Source organism: Trichosurus vulpecula, chromosome 3, assembly GCF_011100635.1.
Source record: "Trichosurus vulpecula isolate mTriVul1 chromosome 3, mTriVul1.pri, whole genome shotgun sequence".
NCBI classification, from domain to species: Eukaryota; Metazoa; Chordata; class Mammalia; order Diprotodontia; family Phalangeridae; genus Trichosurus; species Trichosurus vulpecula.
This window is the reverse complement of record NC_050575.1, coordinates 397,613,238-397,635,728: the sequence shown is the minus strand read 5'-3', so window position 1 is coordinate 397,635,728 and position 22,491 is coordinate 397,613,238. Positions and strand designations below refer to the sequence as shown.

At 38.9% G+C, this 22,491-nt stretch overlaps 1 protein-coding gene across 1 annotated transcript in view; it reads right to left on the bottom strand.

Annotated features, from left to right (window-relative positions):
- GLG1 (golgi glycoprotein 1) overlaps positions 1–22,491 on the bottom strand; it is a 161,232-nt gene that overhangs the window by 47,411 nt on the left and 91,330 nt on the right. Inside the window, exons 2-7 of the mRNA XM_036751092.1 lie at positions 22,206–22,238; positions 18,610–18,696; positions 16,225–16,440; positions 8,180–8,383; positions 6,586–6,657; positions 4,762–4,945 (exon numbers count right to left, since the gene is read on the bottom strand). Of these exons, the coding sequence (XP_036606987.1) occupies positions 4,762–4,945; positions 6,586–6,657; positions 8,180–8,383; positions 16,225–16,440; positions 18,610–18,696; positions 22,206–22,238 (796 nt within the window). The remainder of the gene's footprint in view (positions 1–4,761; positions 4,946–6,585; positions 6,658–8,179; positions 8,384–16,224; positions 16,441–18,609; positions 18,697–22,205; positions 22,239–22,491) is intronic.

Sequence of the window (22,491 nt, the reverse complement as noted above, 5' to 3'; positions counted from 1 at the left end):
AAAACTGGAGCAAAAATGGCAACCAAATTGATATCATTTGCCATAATGATCATAAAGGATGGCCAAGTACTAACAGAAGAGGCATACTACACTGCAGAGTCAGACTTGATTTTCACCATGAAGCCTTAAGACTACTTCGGTCTTTAGTCATCTTTTCAACTGTGGTACTTAATCTATATACTATTCTGTCTAGCACTAAATGTTTCTGGATACTGTTCTGTGGGTTTTGATATTATTTCTTCTCTCCTCCCCTCTAGATAACACAGTACTAAAGGGAAAAGATGATGTTCCTTTTCCACCTATTTCTATAAACATAGTAGAACAGGGAAAGAAAATTGTATACCAAATTGCAGATACTTATATTTTTAAGCATATAAGAACTTCAACTCATAGTTTTCAAAGTTATCCTCCTTTTCTGTGCTTCTTTCTGAATTTTCTTCTTTCTCTTCCACAAAACAAAACAAAAAAATAAACAAACCAAGGGAGGGCCCTCAATGATCTTTGTTTCGTTTTCTTTGTTATCCTATCCTGACTCTACTTTGTCCTTTCATCAGCACCACCACCTTTTTTTCTTTTCTTTTTTTTTTTTTTTGCTAGTGGTGGGGGTAGGGGATGAAGCCTTAAACACCCTTTGAATAAATGAGATGGGATACTATTGTGCTATGAGAAATGATTTGGGGAGAAACCTGGGAAGACTTGTATTTACTGATATAGAGTGAGGGAGCAGAGCCAGGCAAACAATTTATACAGTGACAACAATACTGAAGAGGCAAACATCTTTAAAATTCTTAGCAATTCTGACCAACAACACAATGACTAACCACAATGCCAGAGGGCACATGATGAAAGTCAGGTAATAGGTTCAGAGTGCAAGTGCACTGAGACACATCTTTGTGAGACGTGGCCAATGTGTGAATTTGTTTTGCTTGATTATACATGTTTATAACAGGGTTGTTTTTTGTTTCTCTTTCTCAATGAGGTAGATGGGAGAAAAAGAATGAAGATTTTTGTTGAAATTAATAAAGAGAAAGACAATAATAGAAAGTAATAATATTTCAATAATCTTAATGTATTGCAATTTGTTTAGCCATTCACTGATAGGTGGGTACCCCTTTAGTTTCTAGTTTGGGGCTACTATAAAAAGAATTGCTATATTTATTTTTGTATACGTAAATCCTTTTCCTCTTTTTTTTTTTGTGCTCTCTAGGGAGAGACAGACCTCGTAGTTATTGTTGGGTCAGAGCGGTATAGTTTAGTGACTTTTAAGGCATAGTCCCTAATTGCTTTCCAGAATAGAAAGACCAATTCACACCTCCACAAAACACTGCATCAATGTGCCTGTTTGTCCATAACTCCTCCAACATATGATTTTCTTCTACTATCTTTGCTCATCTAATGAGTGTGAGCTAAAACCTTAGAGCTGCTTTAATCAGCATTTTTCTATTAGTGGTATGGAATATTTTTTCATATGGTTGTTGATAGCTTAGATTTCTTCTTTTGAAAACTCCCTGCTGATATCCTGCATTATACTCTTATAAAGAATGAGGTCTTTATCAGAGAAACTTACAGCAAATATTTATTTTCCAGTAACCTGCTTCCCTCTACTTTTAACAGCATTAAATTTGTTTGTGCAAAAACTTTTTAATTTTATATAATTAAAATTATTCCCTTTATCATCTGTGATCTCTATCTCTTGATCAGTCATGAGCTTTTCCCCTATCCAAAGTTAAAAAGTATTTTCTTCCTTCCTCCACTGTTTTTCTTATGATATGACCTTTAATGCTTCCGTTTGTTATGAACCTATCTGTTCCACTGATGGACCTACTTTTTAACCAATGACAAATCATTTTAATGATTACTGCTTTATAGTACAGTTTATAGTATAGTATGAGATTTAAAAAACCACACATAAAACCTAGGTTTATTTAGGTAGCCGTCACAATAGCATAAAAGAATTGTCACACACAGTATTTTGAGGATTTCATGTCATTTTCCCTAAATCTTTACAGGAACCTAAGATGGTATGGTTTTTGAAGCCAATTTATTATAATTATCTATAATTTAAAAATTCACTTTTCAAGGTTAAGTGAGCACAATGAAAACAGCAAGAGTTTGTCAGAACTGGAGGTTAGTGGGACATCGCTGAATAGTTAATTAGGGTACTCATAGATGTAGGCATTTCTTTCAAGATATTCTCTATGGATTAATCCTGAATACAAGAAAACAGAGCAGAGAGGCAAGACTGAAGGAATAAATGCTGCCTCTTCAGTTATACACAAAAGGCATATTTTGGGATGTATATCCTCTTACCCTCACATCTTTCCATAACTGGAGATTCTCTGTGACCCTGGTGTCTGGGGGCAGAGATTATAGACCAAGGTGAATCCATCTTCTTCTATTTATAAAGACTAGAAACTTTTTTTTTAAGACTATAAACTTCTACTAATGGTGGTGACTGATATGGCTAAAGTGTAGATCTCTCTGGAGAAAGAACTGATTCCCACCATTTTTTGAGAAACGATAAAAGCACTTCTCCCACCTCCCAAACATGGAAAGAGAACCAAGTTGCCTCCTTTACTAACAGTGATCAACATCTACATCAAGCCATCAGTATTTGGTGTGCTGTCTACCCCATCCCGAAAATCCCTTCTTGAGTCTTCTGTCTGCACTCCAGCCACGTTATCTCCAAACGAGCATTCCAACATTGTTGGTCCTTCTGCAGTTAAATGAGACAATCTTTCTTCACAGGTGTCTCTTTACCCTTGTTCATGTGCTTCAACATCATAGTCTTCTCTCTAATAACAATTTGAATCTTCATTCTCATGCATGCAAAGCTGCCATTCACACACTACATCAAACAATGCTTACACTGCCTATATATCACTTGGTAAAATGTGGTCTCAGCAAGGGGTTCAGTATCTTCATCCTTGTTATCACCACAGCCTTTAGAGATGTAGTTTCTTTTGGTCCTTTCTTTCCAAAATGAGTATTCACTGTAACATACTAGCGTTCTTAGGAATGGTCTTCAGGTGCCTGGAAGCAGCACATAAACTCATGTCTGGACAGTCCAGGGAGAATGCCAATCCTGAGCCATGTAACCAAGACAGGCAGCTCCAGGCAATATAAAGTATGTTGACACCCAGGCCCTTGCTTGGTGATGGGAAGCTCCTCATGAAATTCATCTTGTCAGTGTCTTCCTCTGAGTTTTGCCTGTAGATGTTCTGGAGTTAATTCTCTTTTTCTGGGTTTGTGTATTGTCACCATAAGAACTTTTCATGGTGGATTCTCTCCCTCCCCTCATTCTTCTAGCAAACTTCCTGAATTTGGACTTTATGTTAAGATAAGATTCTGCACACTTCTGGAAGGAAAGTCTAGTCTGGAATTACTGCTGCTTTCTTAGCACATTGAGTGCTATATTATTACAGTTCTCAGCACCAGCTCAGGCTGGGGATCTGTAAGCCATTAGTAGTCCCAAAGTTGTCTGAGCTAAAGTAAGTCTGACTGCTGTCCCGCAGTCTGAATTCTGCACATTTCTGGGTTTGAGTCTGGGCAATAGGAAATAGGAGACTGTTACTGGACTCAGTCACTATCACCCAGTGAGGAAGTTCTACTCCTCTCTTGGCACACAGCCCCAGTCCTGGGTGCTTTTTACCCTGGACTGACCCTAGGAAGAGGTGCTCTTCTCCATCTGTGGCTGAAATCTGGGTAGCAGGTGACAAAACTGCCAGCTGCCACCTGTTCTTTCACCCTGCACTTAAGCATGCTCCTGGGGATTCAGAGCTTCCTCATGTTCTGGTGCACAGGCCCTGCCTGAGTTCGAGAATGCTCCTTGTACTTCAGCAAGCTTTTGGCCAATGTCTATGGATCTCTCTAAGCCAACCCGAATTTGAAAAATGACAAACTATGACTTTCTTGAATTTTCCCATCAGGCTTTGGCCTAGTGCATTTTCTAGATCTTGTATGGCTAGATTCATGTTTTTCCACCACGTTTCCACAGAAAACCTACCCTTCCTCTAGGTTAAGGACCCTTCACCTTTTTTTTTTTTGTCACGGACCCCTACAGCTGTCTATGAAGCTAATAGACCTCTTCTCAGAACAATGATTTCAGAGCATAAAATAAAATACACAGGATTGCAATGAGACCAATTATATTGAAATACAGTCATCAAGATATTTTTTAAAAAGTTCACCAACCCCTATTTACAAATCTTTAATCTAACCCATATGACATTTTCTGTAGGTACCAGTGGAACCCTAAGGCCTCTCCATCTGGTATTCTGTGATCTCCCCACATGACTACTCGCCCCTTTCTTTTCTGATCATACATTTCCTCAATGATATCTGTTGATAACTAAACTTGTGCTTAAGTTGTCATTGAAAATATGTTGCAGCTGCAGCAAAAGGGTCATAAAGTCCTTAAATTAAAAGTGAAGTAAAACTAAATTGGCTTTGAAAAATTTAAAACTAAGGGAAACCATTAAGGTGTAGCAAAAACCAAGATTAGGAATCACTGATCTAAAAGGACTTTAAATGCAGCTGAAACAAGGCAAACTTTTCATTTCAATGTCAGTAATTTCTAGTTCCCTGAGATCCTAAATCAATAGGAATGAAAAGAAATACCATGGTCTCTAAGATCAGAACCAAGCTGTCAGACTACTACGTTTATATCTGGCAGAGGAGATCTTCCTTCTCAATGTTAATGCTTTTCCTTGCAAATAGGAGAGACAGAGACAAAATGGAGAAAAAATTATGATTGCCTACCTCTATGTACAGCAGACTCCAGACACATCAGAAGATAGGAGAGCCTAGCTTCCCTGGACCGGGGAAGGTTTTCCACATTACAGCGATATTTCTTCAGATCACTCTTGCAAGATTTTGCCAGTGAATAACTGACTTTGTAATCCTGGGCAATCAGCTTTTGTCGAGTTGTCAATGCCTCCCGACACTGAAAAAAAGAGGGAGAGAGAAAGAGGAGGAGAAAACAGAAAGAGGTTTAAGGACACACACACACACTACTCTGCTGTTCACAGGTATTCTCTAAAACAAGCAAATCCATGGCTAGGAACATCAGATGTTCCATCAGCTGAGACTGTTGACAGAAAAGCTACTTTCAAATTTGGTTAAAGTTCAATGAAAATGGGAGGGCATAAACTTTTGTACATGAATTAGGGGAAGAATGCAAATTGGTTTTGGTATCGTAGGAGCAGCAGCCATAGATACAAGGACCTCTAAGAGATGTCACAAAGTCATCTTTACCCATTCATAATGACTTTACCACTAATCTTATCAGAATCAAAATGGCAACTGGCATAACTATCTGAAAGTTTCATCATATGAATTCTCATTAAATGGAGTTTTATATCTTTAAAAAGATTTGACAGTACAAGGATACACAAAACTAATATCGTTAATCACTTCCTAAGAAGTACAACAATGTTAATGAGCTGAGAGAATGATATTTTCAAAATTACAAAATATTTCTGATGAATATTCAGAGCAGGAACAAAAACCAAAGAGGAGTAGTGTGAATATATATTGGGACGATTGCTAAAGTGTATACATGTAGTACTACCTGATTTTATCGTTTTTTAAAAATTATTTTATTTTTAATTTATGGAATAAAACAAGTATTTCCATAACATAGTATAATAAAAAAAAGATGATTGTACATGAAACTGCAAATCTATTATGTACAACTTGCTATTTCTTTTAAATATATAATAAAGTTATCATGAAATTTTTTTCTTCCTACCCCCAACCCTAGAGATGGCTACCATTAGACACAAATGTGTATGTGTGTGTGTGTGAAGTCATTCTATACATACTTCTATTAATCAGTTCTTTCTCTGGATGCAGATAGCATCTTCATGTCTTTTGTAGTTAATTTGGGTATTTATAATAGTCAAAATGACTTCTTTGCTCAGAGTTGTTCTTAAGAGAATAGTTCTGTTACTATAGACAATGTTCTCTTGGTCTACCTGATTTTCTAAGCCCAAACCTTCTGGAAATAATGGACAATGATCTAGGAATAGGTGGAGAACTGGCTTCATGAGCAAATAAATGTCTTATATGGTATGATTCTGTACTAATTACACTAGCACTAAGGAAAGCCATCCACCAACCTCTCCCCACAAAATCACATACCGTCCTATCGCCTGGTTGATACCTACAACACCTAAGATCATGTATCAAGACTGGGAAAGGCTGTTAGAGGTCAGAGTCCAGCTTTCTCACTTTTACAAGCAAGGACACTTCAAATTAGGGAGCTTACACAGAGAGCGGTCAGGAATGGGATTTGTATGTAAGTCCTCTCATTCCAAGGTCCGTGACACTTCCTTAGTACTGTTTTTTCTAATGGCACAATTACTCATTCATTCCTTTATGTTAAAGCCCAAATAGGGGTTTTGGCTACTTAAAATAGAATTCCCATGGGAAAACTATGTCTCCCTAGTTATTTACATGTTGTGGTAAATGAGTTTAAGAGAGAAAGTTTTGTGAAAAAAGAAGGCTGCAGAGTGTGTGAAACTGGGGAAAGGCCCTTGAGATAGACTAGGAAAGATCTACTTATTTCAGAGCCATGCTCACCTTTTCACTCATTGATTCTTCAAATTTGTGGTTAAAGAGGCACTTATATACCCTGCCTTCACCAGCCTGTGTCTGAAAGATGGAAAATATACATTAGTCATTGTAGCAAATCAGGCTAATTTAAAAACCAAGAAGTTACACTGAGCACCAACTATATTACAACAGCACTCTCACATGGAAAATATGCCTTTAAAGCTATTAAAAAGTCAAGCGCAGGGGCAGCTAGGTGGTGAAGTGAGTAGAGCACCGGCCCTGGAGTCAGGAGGACCTGAGTTCAAATCAGACCTCAGACACTTGACACATGTACTAGCTGTGTGACCTTGGAGAAGTCACGTACCAATTGCCATGCCCCCCCAAAACAAACAAACAAAAAAAAAATGTCAAGTGCACCTGGACAAATGGCTTAGCTACTAGTGCAAGTTAGGAACTCTAGACTGACCACAGAGATTTGAGGGTTAGGGAGAATAAATGAAGGCTGAATTTCCTTCCTGTGATCCTTGGCTGTTGTCACTTGTTCACATATAAGTACTAATTAAGAGGAAAAAAAAATTACTTCACATTGGATTTAGTCACCCTTCTATACCACTCTAAGTGAAACTCAAAAAATTGACAATGATTGTTATAGCTTTTAATTCAAGCTATATGCAGAGCTGAAATAAACACAGTTCACTGACAGTCTTTGCTCAAAGTATGGGCACAACATATTCTTTATGAAGTACTAGTAAAACAAGAGTTTTGCTAAAGCATTTGGAGGGCGCCACCCAATTCTTGGCACAAAAAAAGCTTGCCAATACTCTGGCATAGGGAAAAACACGCATAAGCAAACAGCAAAACTATGGCCAAGGAGAGCTAAAAAATAACTTCTTTACAGAAGATCACAATATAAATCAAACGGTCTCTTTCAGGATGGGAAACTCAATAATAAAGTAAGTTGGCATCCTGTGTTGGTAAGCACTCAGTTCAACCAAGTGTCCTTGAAGAGCTTGGCTTTTGTTTCCTTTGATTAATTCAGTGTATTTCTTTGAGTCTTACTAGGTGCTAAGCCCCAGGATACTAAGGGGAGGTGCTAACTCAAGAGTTGTACAATGAATTGTTATTTGGTCTGTTTGTAATTTGTTTGTATTTGCTCTGAAGTTCAGGGTGCTGGCTTTTCCCCCTGTACTAAGTGAATGGTATTTGTATGCTGGATTAAAGTAAATATGTCAACCCCTTAAACGTCGCTTTCCTTAGTAAAGTGGATCAAAAGCACCTGGGCTTTTGCAGCATGCTGGTAGCATGCTTGTTGTTGGGCTTGTGTTGGTCTCTTCACCCCCACAACAACTGCTAGCCAGACTGTCGAAACACATCCCTGAAGATGACGGAGGGGAAAAGGGACTCAGAAATAGTATGCTGAGATTGGCATGGGCAATGTTAGGAGCCACAAGAAACCAGTGAAAACAAACTGACTATCCCTTATCATATTCCTCATGCCAATCTCATCCACTCTAGGTTCCAATGGTTTCTCTTAGTTTGATGGTTTAATCTTTTCTGGGGGGACACAGAATAAAAAAGAGAAAAGAAGGAAAGAAAAATATTCACTTTTGAGCTGACTCACATTTTCACAGAAACGCTCTCGATCATCTCGGCAAGCGAAATATAAATGCCGATCCAAGTGGAAATCATCTGAGGACAGCTCAGCCACTCGGAGAATGGCTTTTTTGCAAGGTTCTGAGACTTGAAACCGAGGATCTCTTTCTTCTGCTTCTTTTACGAGGCCTTTCTCCAAGCAGGCCACCACTTCGCCTTGTGAATGTGCATCCTGAAACACAACACAGATACCCTAATACCAGAGATTCTCTGCTACATGATTAGTCGTCCTGATTTTATTTTAGCTTCCTAAAGTACTGAGAGTATTCTGTACTTCATACTCAAGTATGAGGTAGGGTCTCAAACAAATGTCAAATGCAAAAAATCGTGCTGAAACTCACTAATCAGAAACCAAAGATTACCTAACTATCCTGTGGCACCCCTGAACCTGAAGCTCTTGGATCAAAGTACAATCACTTAAATGTTGCAAATGGAGACAGTACCAGGTGGGCTGGTCACCTTCAGAATTAAGAAATGGCATTTTTAAAAACTCAAGGTGAATACTTTAAGTTAACTTTCTGAATAAAATTATGCTCTTTTCCTACTCCCTTTCTCTCCATACTGTTAGGCTCACACACTTACACATACATGATTCGGAGTGAGAATACTTTCTTCCAATGTGTCTGGTTTTGTCTTAATGTGATTTAACAAGATTACCACCATTTAAGCATACTGCTTTTGAGTACTTTCCTAAGATCATCCAATTATCTTTAATTGCATAGTTGCTTGATCACCATGGCAACAAGCTGCTGTTTTTCATCTCAGCACTTTGTGAAGAGGAGAAGACTGGTCAGCAAACATAAGCCATGTTAATGGCAAGTAAGAAACCTTCCAGAAAGATCTTCTATTCAAGTCCCTACTTCTATACTTGGAACATCTGCTTTATCAACTAAAGAGAGATACTTTCCAATACTAAGAATCCAATCTTTATTGATGCACACAAACTACTGGGGGACTGGATTGAAAAGGAATGAGGTTTTTTGTTCCATATTAGAATGGGGTTAGGGGATTGAATCCTGATCTCACTGGTTTAGAGAACTGCCAGGTGAGGACATTCCTAGCAGCACAGATGTGTGCCTCTGTGACTTACAGAACTGCCTAGAGAGACGAAGTGATTTCACCCAAAGTCCCAGAGACCGTGTAAGGTCAGAGGTGGAATCTGAGCCCAGATCTTCTTGGCTGCTGCCAGGGTGGCCTTTTCACTAGGCCACATGGCCTCTCCTCTCAGACTAAGGCAAACGGCTTGGGTGGGTGGGTGGGGGGAGCGGAGAGACCGACGGATGGACAGAAAGCAGATTGTTGCCTTGTTCTAAACTATCTAGTTAAACATAAATAGTGAGTAGGAAACACTCTATTGGGGCTATCTTGGTGCTGAGAGACCAAAATAACCAAAGCACCCAAAAAAAGCAGAGACAAGAACTTGTGCCTAAGAGGGAAAGGCACACTGTAGTCAGGAAGTGCTGAAATGCAAAACTTTCAGCCAGGGAAATGTTAGGTCATCTGTTTACTAGCACTATCCCAATCCTGTCATTCTCCTGGGAAATAAACTAAGGAGCATAATGCTTACATAAAAATCAATTCAGATCTCTCTTGCCATTTAATAGTCTGATAACATACATTTCTGGGAATCTCTGACTAGAGCACCTTTCCAACTTGTTAGCCCACCTTTCAGATGAGAAAATAAACCTGCCTAGATCTCTGTCTCACCTGAACTACTGTGTAGGATCTCTTTAGTTCTTATCTCACAAGAAAAGGCTTACCAGACACAAATGGAACAGCATGTGCCTTTTCTGAATACAGGGTATGGTCTGAGCGGGAGGGAGGGAAGGAGGGAAAGAGGAAAAGGGAAGAGGAGGGAGGGAGGAAGGGAAAGAAGAAAGGGAGGGAGGGAAGGAAGAAAAGGAGAGAAGGAAAGAAGAGAGGGAGGGAAGAAAGGAAGGATGGAGGGGTGGGTCATTACGGTAAGACTAGAAAGGGAAAAAGACATCCATCAATGAGCCAGAGAATGGCTAATTGAGAAAGGCAATTATTCTGGAATAATGGCTCCTCCAACGAGTCTGGTCCAACCTGGAATTTGTATTTCTAAAAATAAGGTGATATTTACTTTGAGCTTTCTATTTCACGGCCAACAGTATTTAACATAAAAGAAAACACCGAAGCACCAAAAATACACCTAGACTGAAGCTGGATCTCTCTCAGTAACATGTTAATACTGATTACATTGCCTTGTTGTCACCTTGGCAGGCACAGGGCTCTTGGGGGATAGGACAGAGAGAGCAAGAAGGCATCTTGGAGCCAACAGCAGTCCAACAGACACTTGAAAAGGAAACTTCACATGTTGTCAAAAGTGTTTATCCTATGTTTTACACGGTTGCACATATACAACCTAGATCAAATTGCTTACCAACTTAGAGAAAGGGGAGGGAAGAGAGAGAGAAAATCAGGAACTCAAAATTTATGAAGAAAAAATGTTAAAACTTGTCTTTACTATCAAAAGTATTTATCCAACTCTTGCCTGGAAATCTCTAAGGAGGAGGCAAGGCAGGAAAGACAAAGCAGAGCGGAGGCACGGAGCTGGCAGTAGCAGGAGGAGTTAACATTGGAGTGCAGATGCTGGTAAAGTAGCCTGAAAAGAGTGAGCAAGGGCAGGCCTCTAGCTGGCCACAACATGGAACGACATGCTGCTAGACTCCAAGGAGCTCGGTGGACTCCCCAGGGACCCCCTCTCTTTCCTGCACCCTTCTTTTCTTTCCAATTTCTTTCTAATCACCCTCCTCTCCTTCACCCTAGCCTCAATTCCTACAGATTTATTAAAAAAACAACAAAAAGCTCGCCTAGATGAATTTCTGGGGCAAATGGACAAAAATAAGTAGTTAACCCTAAACAACGGCACACTAACACTCAGACTGATTTAAACAGTGCTAATTTAAAAGAAAACAAAAATCCAGCAAAACAGGCGAATTTATATTATAATAAAATACATACTCTATATAGTAAAATATATACCAAGTGATTTGATATATTTTTGCCTGTCTCACTGAACTCTACCTCATCTCAGGAAAGAGGGTAAGAAGGAGAGAATAGAGAATTCAGGGGCAAAGAACACAAAATGCCAATATTAATAATGTGGACATATCAGAAAACAAAGGGTCCAATGGAGCTCCTGCACAGTAGTTGGTGCTGTGGCATATACTGACACCCGCAACCCCCACCCCATTTTCCCCCACAAACTATCTTTAAACAGCTGTAGCTGTAAAAGGGGTTAAGAAGTCTACATCAGAAAGCAGAATGATTTAAGATGACTGAAATATTTTCATGTAAATGTTATTTTTCACTACACCCAGCTAAGCTACTGATCAGGAAAAACAAACTTCTATCGAAATAGAAGAAAAGAAAAATAGGTGAAGTCCCCCATGATTTATATAACACCTCCACACAGGGCCTGTAACTGACTTCCTGAATCCTCCTCCACTTCTTCTTTTAGCTCAGACTCTAAGGACAACACTGATCTTCACCTCAGTGCTTGCCAGCATACTTCCCTCCTCTGGTTTTTAGTTTTATTCATTGGTGTTTTCTTTACTATACCCCTATCCCAAAGCCATAATCTGGTCAGAGTTTTTACCCCAAGTTTCAGCGATAGTTCTTAGACCAAATTTGTCCCCTTAAGTTGGGCTTTCTTGTTAACTTTAGCTATCACCTACTGAGTGCATCTGTCTATAGACAATTAAGGCCCTGAGTTTTATTGCCAGCTTCTCTGATTTTGTCTCTTGTGAATATCTGTGCATCTCTCCTGCTATTCTGTCTACGACACAGATCTGCTCTGTGGACTCTAGGCTGGCAGACATTAATCATTTCTTCCTCTCTCATGATCTCCTTAGTTTAAAGGTTTTTGATTAGCTTTGCAAGATTCTAAGCAAGGGTTCTTAACCTGGGGTCAAAGGTAAACCTAAGGAATATTTCCATTAACTAAATCAAAGAGTTCTTCCTTCTCTTAACAATGGTCATAAACCTAAGAGAATGACCTTACCTGGATGGAGTTATTTCCTGGTCTAAGTCCAATTACTAAATTTTAGTCCACTTGCCTGAATCTTAGTTTTCCTTCTTAACTTCATATACAGCTACTTAAAAAAAAAGTGGCTGGGATTTAAACTAAAATAATTTAAAACTGCTTTCTCAATGTTTTTTAATAAAAAACAGAAGCAAGGATAGTCTTAGTTTGCTTACACACAGATCTCTATAAAATAACTTGATGCTCTCTGTACTTGCTGGACCAAATATCCTTGGTCTTCTATCACTCATGGAATGAAAACAGAGCCTTGAGGCAGGAGCTGTGGAACTAAATGAGTCCAACATTCCTGGATATGGCTTCTGGCATGAGCATCAAGGTAGATGAATAGAAGATGGCCAAAGAACAAAGTGAAACAACAGAGGCTGTCCCAAGCCCACCAGGACAGAAGGGGTCTCAGATAAATGATTAGTTCTCACGGTAAACTGTCCTAGTAAACTTTCCCTTTAACTGAGCCTCTCCCCAGGATACAGTTCTGTTTTGATATTTCTAGACCACAGAGTTACACGAAATGACTCAGAACTTAGATTTGTGACTCCTCTGTATACTTAAGATATGTGTGTGTGTGTGTGTGTGTGTGTATTTTAAAACTGTAATGTTAATATTAGTACCATTATCCTTTTTAACGGCTCCATTTGTTTTTTGTTAAAGTCAACCACTTTCACAGTTTGAGTACTCCCTAAGGAGCACAAAGTTTAACACTAATCACAGTGATTGAGGTATCACATTATAAAGCTTGGGCCACAATACTACTCCCTTTATAAAGTTTTATTTGCTATAGTTTTCAGATAAGACTTTTCCTCTAAACTCCAATTTCCATGATTCTCAAACTAAATTTATTTTCTGGAGAGTCTCAGCTTTAACCATTCTTCCTAATTGAGGAATACATTTGGGAATTCACACACACAAATATTTAAAAATACAAAAAAAAAAATGAACAAAATTGCCCATTTGTATACATTCCCACACTCCCACCCCCAATCTAAGGATGCCTGTGGCTAGAAAAAAAAATTAGTTCTAGAACTAAAACCTGGATTTAGTAGGCTAGTGAAAAATGAAAATTTCTAGTAAACTGAGTATTATGCATTGGATTTGCACATACCTGCTAGAGAAGACAACTGCCTCATAACTATTGCTATAAGTATTTGAGAGTGGGAGAGACAACATTGTATTCCCCCTTCATTCTTTTCTAGTTCTACCAAAGACTAAAAACAATAGATAAGAACTTAAGAGAGTTCTAATTCCTGCTAATAATCCTTTATCCATTGCTCAGCTATCACTACTTTTGGAAAGTGGAGTCTACCACTATCTCCACTGGGCACAGGATAAAATGAGAGTCAACTAATTAAATTCATGTGTAAAAGTTATTCACTCATCCAGAATAAAAGTAATAATGCAAGCCAAGGCCTAGAATTAATTTCCTAAATTGGGAACCTCCCCTTTTAGTTTTCAATGATTTTTATTCTGGTTTAGTTTACACGTATTTTGAATATTCACTCATTATCATTTTAAATAATGTACTCAAGTTATCATGGTAACTAGTAGGAAGAGGATGGAGTCCCTTCCTTTTGATCGCTGGAGGGCACCAGTTTAAACTTCACCACCACTGACATCACAGGAAATCAATTTTATGGCTGGCAGTAGGTGTGCATTTGATCATCTCCCTCTCACTTCTGATTGGACGCACCTAATTCTTCATTTTCTGGCTGCCTCAAGACAAGTGAAGAAAACATTAACATCAGTCTGCCTCTCCCGGGTGACTAGCAGACTTCAGAGAGGCAAACCACCATTTGGGAGCACACAGCATGCTTTGGAGCATCATCACATACAGGAATCTGGGTCTTTCTGGGAAGTGGCACATGGAAAACAGGACTCAGGAGCATCAGTCCATCTTTGGGTCAAACAAGAGCAAGAAAATCCTCAATGTTTTCAAATATATCTGGTACAGAAAGATGGACCAGATCATCACAAAAAAGGGAGATCCATGGGCAAAATGGACACAAACAAATGCCCCATCAGTTTATACTCCAACACGGTAGAAAAATCTTCATCTCTGTCATATCACACTAATTCCATCTACTTTTCTCAGGCTTTTAGGCCCTTGTAAGTTGGTACAAATATGCTATGCATTGATGATTCAGAGACAACAGGAAACAACCTGAAACAATACCCCAACTGGTCAATTATGTTGACTATTACAAAGATAAACTGTATTTCTGCCCATACCCATTTTATGTTTTAGGGCCTTTGTAACTGGGAGTGGATGGACTAGTGGGAGGAAAACCATGGCTGGGGGGCAGTAATTCAGTGTGAGGTGGTGAAGGCCTGCACCAGAATGACAGCCATTTCAGCAGAGTATGGTGGAACATAGAGTGCAAAAAGAAGAATGAAAAGCAAATCTGGAAAACAGGCTGAGGCCAGATGGTGAAGGGCTTTCAATGCCACATTCGTTCTTTTATCTCAAGAGAATAGAAAGCTACTGAAAACTCTTGAGAGAGGGAATGGCAAAGTCAAACTTGTACTTTTGTAGATTATTTTGGCAACTGTGTGGTAGCAGGATTGGAGAGGGCAAGAGGCAAGAGGGAAGAGCACAGAAGCAACAAGCCAATTAAGAAGCTATTGAAATACCTAAGATGTGAGGGAAGGAGGGTCTAATTCATGAATGAGGGAAAGAGAGGGATACGGTAACCGTGGAGGTAAAAGACAGGCAGACGCTAACCAATCTCCCCATGATTCACTTCATTCATCCCACCTATCTATCAAACCAGGTGCCAAATCCTCCTGATTCTTTGTGTACTCTCCTTTCCACTGGTCTCCTTGGGCCATTGGCACCTTCTGCCAGCACTGTTCTAAGAGTCTTCTCATGGCTCTTCCTGCTTCTAGCCTGACTTGCTCTGCAAAGTGATCTGAGAGGGGCTCTGAAAACACCACTCAGTATTTCTACTTAATTCCTACTCAGTACAATAGGATCACACAGAAGCCCCTGGTTAGCCTTCACACCTCTACAAGATGTGGCTACTTCTCATCTATTACATATTACTCCCTCCTGCCCCCCAACCCCCATGCACCAGGCAGTCCTATTACATTGGCCAACCTGCTGCCCACCCCGCCTCCCCATATACCATCTGCCTTCCTGCCTTTGCACTGGCTATGTGCCTGGTCTCCTTCTTCACCTCTGCCTACTGGAATCACAGGTTTTCTTAAAATTCTACTCAAGTGTTATCTTCTAAACAAAGGGCCATGCTATGTCCCCTCCCAAAGAAACTGCACTTATTTTATATAAACCTAAATATGTACACATTGTCTCCTCCACTGGAATGTAAACTTGAGGGCAGGGGCTACTGTTTTTGTCTAAGTGAAGGTTCCTTCAGCAAAGTGAACAGGTGCTGAATAAATGTTTCTTGATTGATAATTAAGAACAGCCTCATCATTATGAAGACAAAACTACTCTTAGCACAGAATAGTTCTCCCTACTATGCCTCAGATAAATATTTTAAATACTTTATAAAGCAAACCAGATAAACCACTCCTCCACATTCTCTATTTCAAGAAAGAGATAAGAATACCTTTTCCTGGACGGTAACTCAGAAATTTATAGAATAGGCAGTCATACAACAGTGTGATACCCTAGTTAATTAAGGAAGGGCCAGACTGAGGCTGCAGTGTTTGGCTTCTTTTATTTCCAAGATGCATTTCCTCAAAGGAGCCCGAGTGCTCAGTTCTCAGCCATTAAAGACATCCCAACTAGTCTGAGCTTTAATCCCACCACACAGTGGCCTGGGGGGAGGGGGTGGGGCAGCAACAATGAACAGGGGTTTTCAATAGGAAAGTTGGGCTAGAAGATCCTTATGATCCGATTATATATTTAATTTCTATAACACCGGGTCCCTAAATCTGCTAAATGCTGTAAATGCAAGAGACCCTTTTGGTCACTTTGATGCTGGTACCTTTTCTCCAAGACGGATACTCCCGCACTTCAGAATGTTGATGTCATTTTTGCAGTCATCCATGAAGCCACAGATCAGACGATAATCACTGAAGATAATGGCTGTCATCTTAGTTATATACTGATGACACTGGTATTCGGTAATGTTGCCTCTGTGATCCACCAAACAGGAGACTAAGTAGCCTTTCCCAACCGGTTCTTCAGCACATTCTTTAATCTGTTCAAAGGAAAGTTGTTTTAAATCAGCAGTTTAAGACGTTAAATCAAAATTCAAAGGCCAAATAGTGTTTTACATGTATTCTTATCATTGTGCCCTCTGCAAGCAACATTTAGCAATTGTAGCTCAGCCAGAACTTGCTTCTAAAGGGAAGAGATGGTTTAGCAGCTCAAGTTTTATACATAAACCTCTTAGTAATTCCTCAAGCCAGGCAAAGGACACTGGTCAAGGGGACAATCTCTAGGGAATTTGAATACCCAGAAACAAAATATGGAGCTGGTAGTAATGATTTCATGTCCTAAACCACTGCAGGTCTACAGGAAGTAGACCGTTATTTCAGGTTAAACTCATAGCTTAAGCAAAAGTGAAAGCACATTATTTATTATTTGGGATAGTTATGTGTTCTGCATCATTTCTGCTTGAAAGTATGTTTCAAATCCAGTATAATCCAAACTAAATCTCACAATGGCCTGGGGCAATCACATTTTCAAGCTGGTTATTCAGGCTATTATAGTTATTTGGCAAAAATCCTAAGATCGGTGGGAATGTAATGGGTACAACAGGTACCCTGTGCTGCTGCAGGTGTTGCACCCTGGGTACTTGGTGATGCACTGACATGTCGGGAAACCAAGAACTCATTTAGATAGTTACAAGGTCCATCACAGGTCAGCCATGCATCTCAGGTGGGGCATCTTCTAGCCTAATTCACCACAAATTAGTACTGTGTGCAGTCATTAGGGTTCAATTAGAAGCCTATTATAGTTAAGCCAGACCTGCCATTGTACTTCAAAGACAAATGCTTCGGAAGAGTTAGAGTCCAACCCACTCTACTATCACTGCTATGATTACATAGCATGTTCTGAATATATACAAGTACAAAATAAGCTCCATTAATGAAATCAGACAAATGAAAAGCTGGCAGCACATGGTGTAATTGTGGTATAAGCAAATGAGATTTTCCCGTGTCCTTGTTTGCTCTTTGAAAATCAGAAGTCTCAGAACCAAGAGGTGAGAGAATCAGGCACCCCCCCCCCCCAAGCTTGCTGCTCTCTCCTCTTCCAGGCTCCAGAAACCCCCCCCACCTTACTCTTTATTCTCCCAAAACATAAGACTCCAGGTCACAATGAAACGAATCTAAGTATATCCTTAGTGACCAGCACAATGCTGTGCAACATAGTAGGCTCTTAATGTTTAATAAATTTATTTTTAATGAGATATTCTCAAACTGTGGCATAGATAGAGGTATTTAATTTTGGACACTAGAAATTGCTTTCTCTAACAAAATGTGAAAACAGGACAGATTCTTATCTACTTTATTGGGAGGTCTGCTCTGGACCTGGCCCATAAGACTATCCACATAAAATGAGAGGGCCCCTAAGACTTACTTTCAGCCCAAAGATTTTAATGTTATATTGATTGCCAATAAGTATGGATTTTATACAACATACAACTCAGTGATATTATCATAGCTGCCAGATCGGCAGCACCACATATTTGGGTTCTATTATGAATGGCATCTCCTGGTACCTCTGAGGTCCAGAACTGAATTGTTGGAAATGTGATCTTTCACATTAAGAGTCATCTCCATGTTCTCACCTCCGACTCTATACTGGTTTGCCAGTTATCCTCCTAGGCTTTCTGCTTTTAAGTTTGAATGACCTCTTTAAGGGGATATGATAATGCAGACCTTCATTCATATATGCTAGAGGAAAAAGCCCAAAGAACTTTTCAACAGAGGCAACAGCACAGCTTAAAAAAAAGAACAAGTAACTTCAATGTTTGGGTGCTTTTGGGAACTCTGATCTTCAGGGACCAATGACTTAAAGTACTTCAGGTCCAGGTGGGCTGTGAAATCTGAGAATATGGCAAGAGTAGCTGTTTGGCTACTCAATTTTATTCATTTGGGAACTCAAAAGACCTCATGATTTCCAATTTTAGTCAATAGGGCCCTAAGGAGAACAGTAATCACATGGTGAGCTTGACTTATTCTGCTTTATAAAGTTTCTAACCTGCTTTTTATCTCAACCCCACCCCACCCTGCAAAAAAACAAGCACAAATTATATAAAAAGGAAAATGTATCAGTTCTTTCCCTTACATGTTTGGTCTAACATAAAGATATTTTTCCCAGCAAAGTCTATTGTCGACCCACAAATTCCTTTATAACTTACTTCTGATATCGTAGATTTGCAGACTTCTCTGGCCACAGATTCAAATTTTGGGTCTGTAGTTAGATTCAGTTTATAATTCCATAATAACTGGGGTAAAGAGGGGGAAAAAGCCAGGTTAAAATTGATGGAACATTTAGCACCATTACTGCTTAGGTTACTGCTAAAAAGACAAAAGTCCATTTTAGAGAGGCAGATAAAATACAACTATATTCCAAAGTAATGAAGACACTAAGATTACATGTTACCACATTCTTAGTTGTAAGGAATAAAAATGCTGAGGAAACAAAAGTAAAACCACTAATAAGACACCTTTCAAAAATACACACAAAGCTTTGGACTCAATCATTAAAAGATGAAGAAAATCAGAACTTGTACAAATGCAAGGAAAAACCAAAACATAGATAAGGCTGCCAATTTTAATTTAAAACCAAGGGCCAAACATTTAAGCACCCATTCCAGGGTTTTAGTAGCAGCTTCATTAACACTGGATCAACAATAGGTCAATTTTACAGAGGGAAATTAGCATCCAGTGGGAACCTATTTTTTTCCCCTAGCCCTTTTGACATGAAATGACTCAGTTCAGGCAGTTCTTAGAATCAAACCAATAACTCTCACCTTCTGATTTAGAAACAAAAAAGTAGTCTCCAAAATCTGCCCTTCTGAGCTTGGCTAACATGGGGCAGGCACAAAGCAAGTACAGGATTTTGGGGAGATACTTTCCTCTCCAAACGCCAGCAGGAATAATATCTATTCCCCAACAAAGAAATGCTTTAAAGAATCCTGAGGTGCTTTCTATCTATCTGTGTATTCAATATTCCCTGGTCATTGTGAAAGCTCAAGCACAGATTCAAGAGCTTGAACAGTTTCGGAAAACGAAATGGGAATGAATGGAGGAGGAGGAAATAGCAGAGAATCAAGTTATATACAACAACTGCACTTGGAAAGAATCCAGGCAATCTGAGAGATACAGTAGATGTTTAGACACCCATTATTGGACAGACAGTAGGGACTCGGTACATATTCATCAATTGATTTAAATGGCCAAGATAGGCATGCAACCACCTAGCCCATACTAATCTACAATGTTGAACATTTTATTAGGGAAACTAGCAAATCATTAGGGGCACATGATTTACCCTCAAACAACATGATCTTATATGTAGAGGGTTTTCCTTTCAAAAAATATACTACCACTGTGTTCCCAGGTTGTTTTCCAATACTTCACAAATGAAACCCATTTAACGTGCCCCCATAGGTTACGGGCCGGTTTGTTTGTGCTAGATTCTCTATTGCCTGGATTCTTCCATAGCTTAGTCATATAGCAAATTTTGTAAACAATATTTGGTTTAGCTTTTCACTAGTCCTTAAAATACTTCTCTAGAAGAAAATATCTAGAACACTTGTTTGAAACAGAATAAAACCTCACCATGGAAATTAATATACTACTTTCATTGTATATTATCCTTTAATATGTTTAAGCCTTGACACTTTAATTTGATTATATGATCTTTCAATCAATAACCTCTTATTGCAATTGCTATGTGCCAGGCACTGAGAAAGTACAAACAAAAAAAGAAACAGAAGCACATATTTATATTCTAAGACAACATGAACATATATAGAGAAAACATATATACAGGAAAAATACAAAATAAATACAAGGCATTAGCGGTGGGAGGGGGGCAGGCAAGAAGGAATCCTAGAAAGTAAACAATATTATACTTCTTTATAGTGATCTTTACTGCCTTGCACACAGAATCCGAACATATCTGAAAATCAAGATGCAGATCTGCACCCCAACAGAACTGCCACCCCACTTGAAAAAGTTTTCAACCCCAATCTTAACCGTGAATCTCTATGCTGAGCACATGCTGAGGGTCACTGCCTATTCTTTGAAGTCTTTTCATACCAGATCATATTTTATATGAAGCACACCACTTGGCTCTCTATAAATATGAATACAGGAACCAATTAGTGGCAAATCTGTGACAGGGTTTTACAGTCTTAAAAAGCGGTAATATCAAAAAGAAAAAAAAGGCCTGGAGTCAGGAGACCTGAGTTCAAATCCAGCCTAAGACACTTCCTAGCTGTGTAAACCTCAGCAAGTCACTTAACTGTTTGCCTCAGTTTCCTCATCTGTCAAATGATCTGGAGAAGGAAATGGCAAACACTCTAGTATCCTTGCCAAGAGAACCTTAAATGTGGTCACAAAGAGTTGGACACAACTGAACAACAATTAATCTAAAGAACCAAAAATGATACAAAAGCTGGTGTTTCAAAACCAGTCTGCCAATTTTCCATTCTACTGCTCACCAAGTAAGTTTGCTTGATGAGAACTTCCAAGTAAAAAATTCAATTTTAACATGACTAGTGATCAGAAACTGAGTTCTGGCTGATGGGAGCCATGGAGTTTAGCTCTCCTGGTCTTTCAATAATAGATGTGATTCACATTATTAGAAAAGTACAGCTTTGGCTTCTGACAAAGAAATCCTGCCCTAGAATAGAACATAAGTTTGTTGAGGGTGGAGGTGATTTAATTCGTGTCTTCGTATCTCCCTGCACCTAGTAATGTGTTTGATACATAAAAATGCTTGTGGTTAAAGTCTACGATCTCTTATATTTTTGGGCAAGTCTGCATGGCCAGAAAGGATACTGTAAAGTAAAAAACAATCTTATTTTTAAAAGTGCAGTACCCCCTATTTTGTCCTAAATACTGGGGTCAAAGACCTGGACTAAAATATTTCTTCCTTATGTCTGAACTATTGTTATTCACATCTATTTTTTAGAAAATAATTGTTCAGAACAAAGCTTTTTGCCTGTTTGAAAGTTTAGACAATGGCAGACAGTCAAAGAACAATAAATATGAATCCCAGAGCATCCTAATGTAACATAAGGAACAGTCTTATGAGACTGGAAAGGGATTTTCTGTCAAGAGCAAAAGCCTTTGGAATGTCTTTAGCACCAAACTAAGCTAATAGAGAAAGCCTCAAAACTGTATAGCACTGTGAATTAACTCACTGATTTGTGGGTAAAAATTCTCCTCTGATTAAGACAAGCCTGCCAATGAGCATAATGTCAATGGCTGATTGTTCTAGTATTTTTTCTCTCTTTATTTTAATAGAAACTACAAATATAGGGGTAAGGTATTGCTTTTAGAAATTCAAATAGGAAGAAAATATAATTCACAACACTACTAGATCTTTTTCCATGGGAAATACAAACAATTGTTTGTTGCTAGATCCCTTATCTGGTAGTTTGTAAACAGCTTTCTTTCTCTTCTTTGGTTTCAGCATTTACAATGATGATTCAACATTACAATTATTTTGTAGATGCCACTTAAATTCAAGTGTAATATGTAAAAAAAAGAAAGAAAAAAAAAAGATCTCATATGGTCAACTTCACATACTCACTTTTCTTCATTTCCACATTCCTGAAAATAAGCCTAGGTGTACTCAGAAAGCTAGGGGGGGAAAAAGTTTAACACAGCCCTCTGTTAAGGTAACTAAGAATGCTTCGAGTGAACAACTCAAGGGAGCCAGCCTACAATGTGTATAATCATAAAGCTCAAAACAAACATACATGAAATCTATACTTACATGGTTGCAGTCTGATGAAATTTCATTGTCAGGCTAGAAGAGAAAACAGGATAAGAAAAAAAGATGTAAATATAAAACACTGTCAAAATAAGTGTAAAGATAAAAATCCACATATTCCAACTATGCTTTTAAAAAGAGGTTCTTCAATGCAGGGAACAACATCTACAACTCAGAAAACTCAAGGCTGATGTGAGTGGAGGAAACCATCCAAAAGGAAAGGATGCCACAAGCCATACGCAGAGACGGTGTGAGAGAGGCAGACAAACTACATAATTGCTTCAGAGAT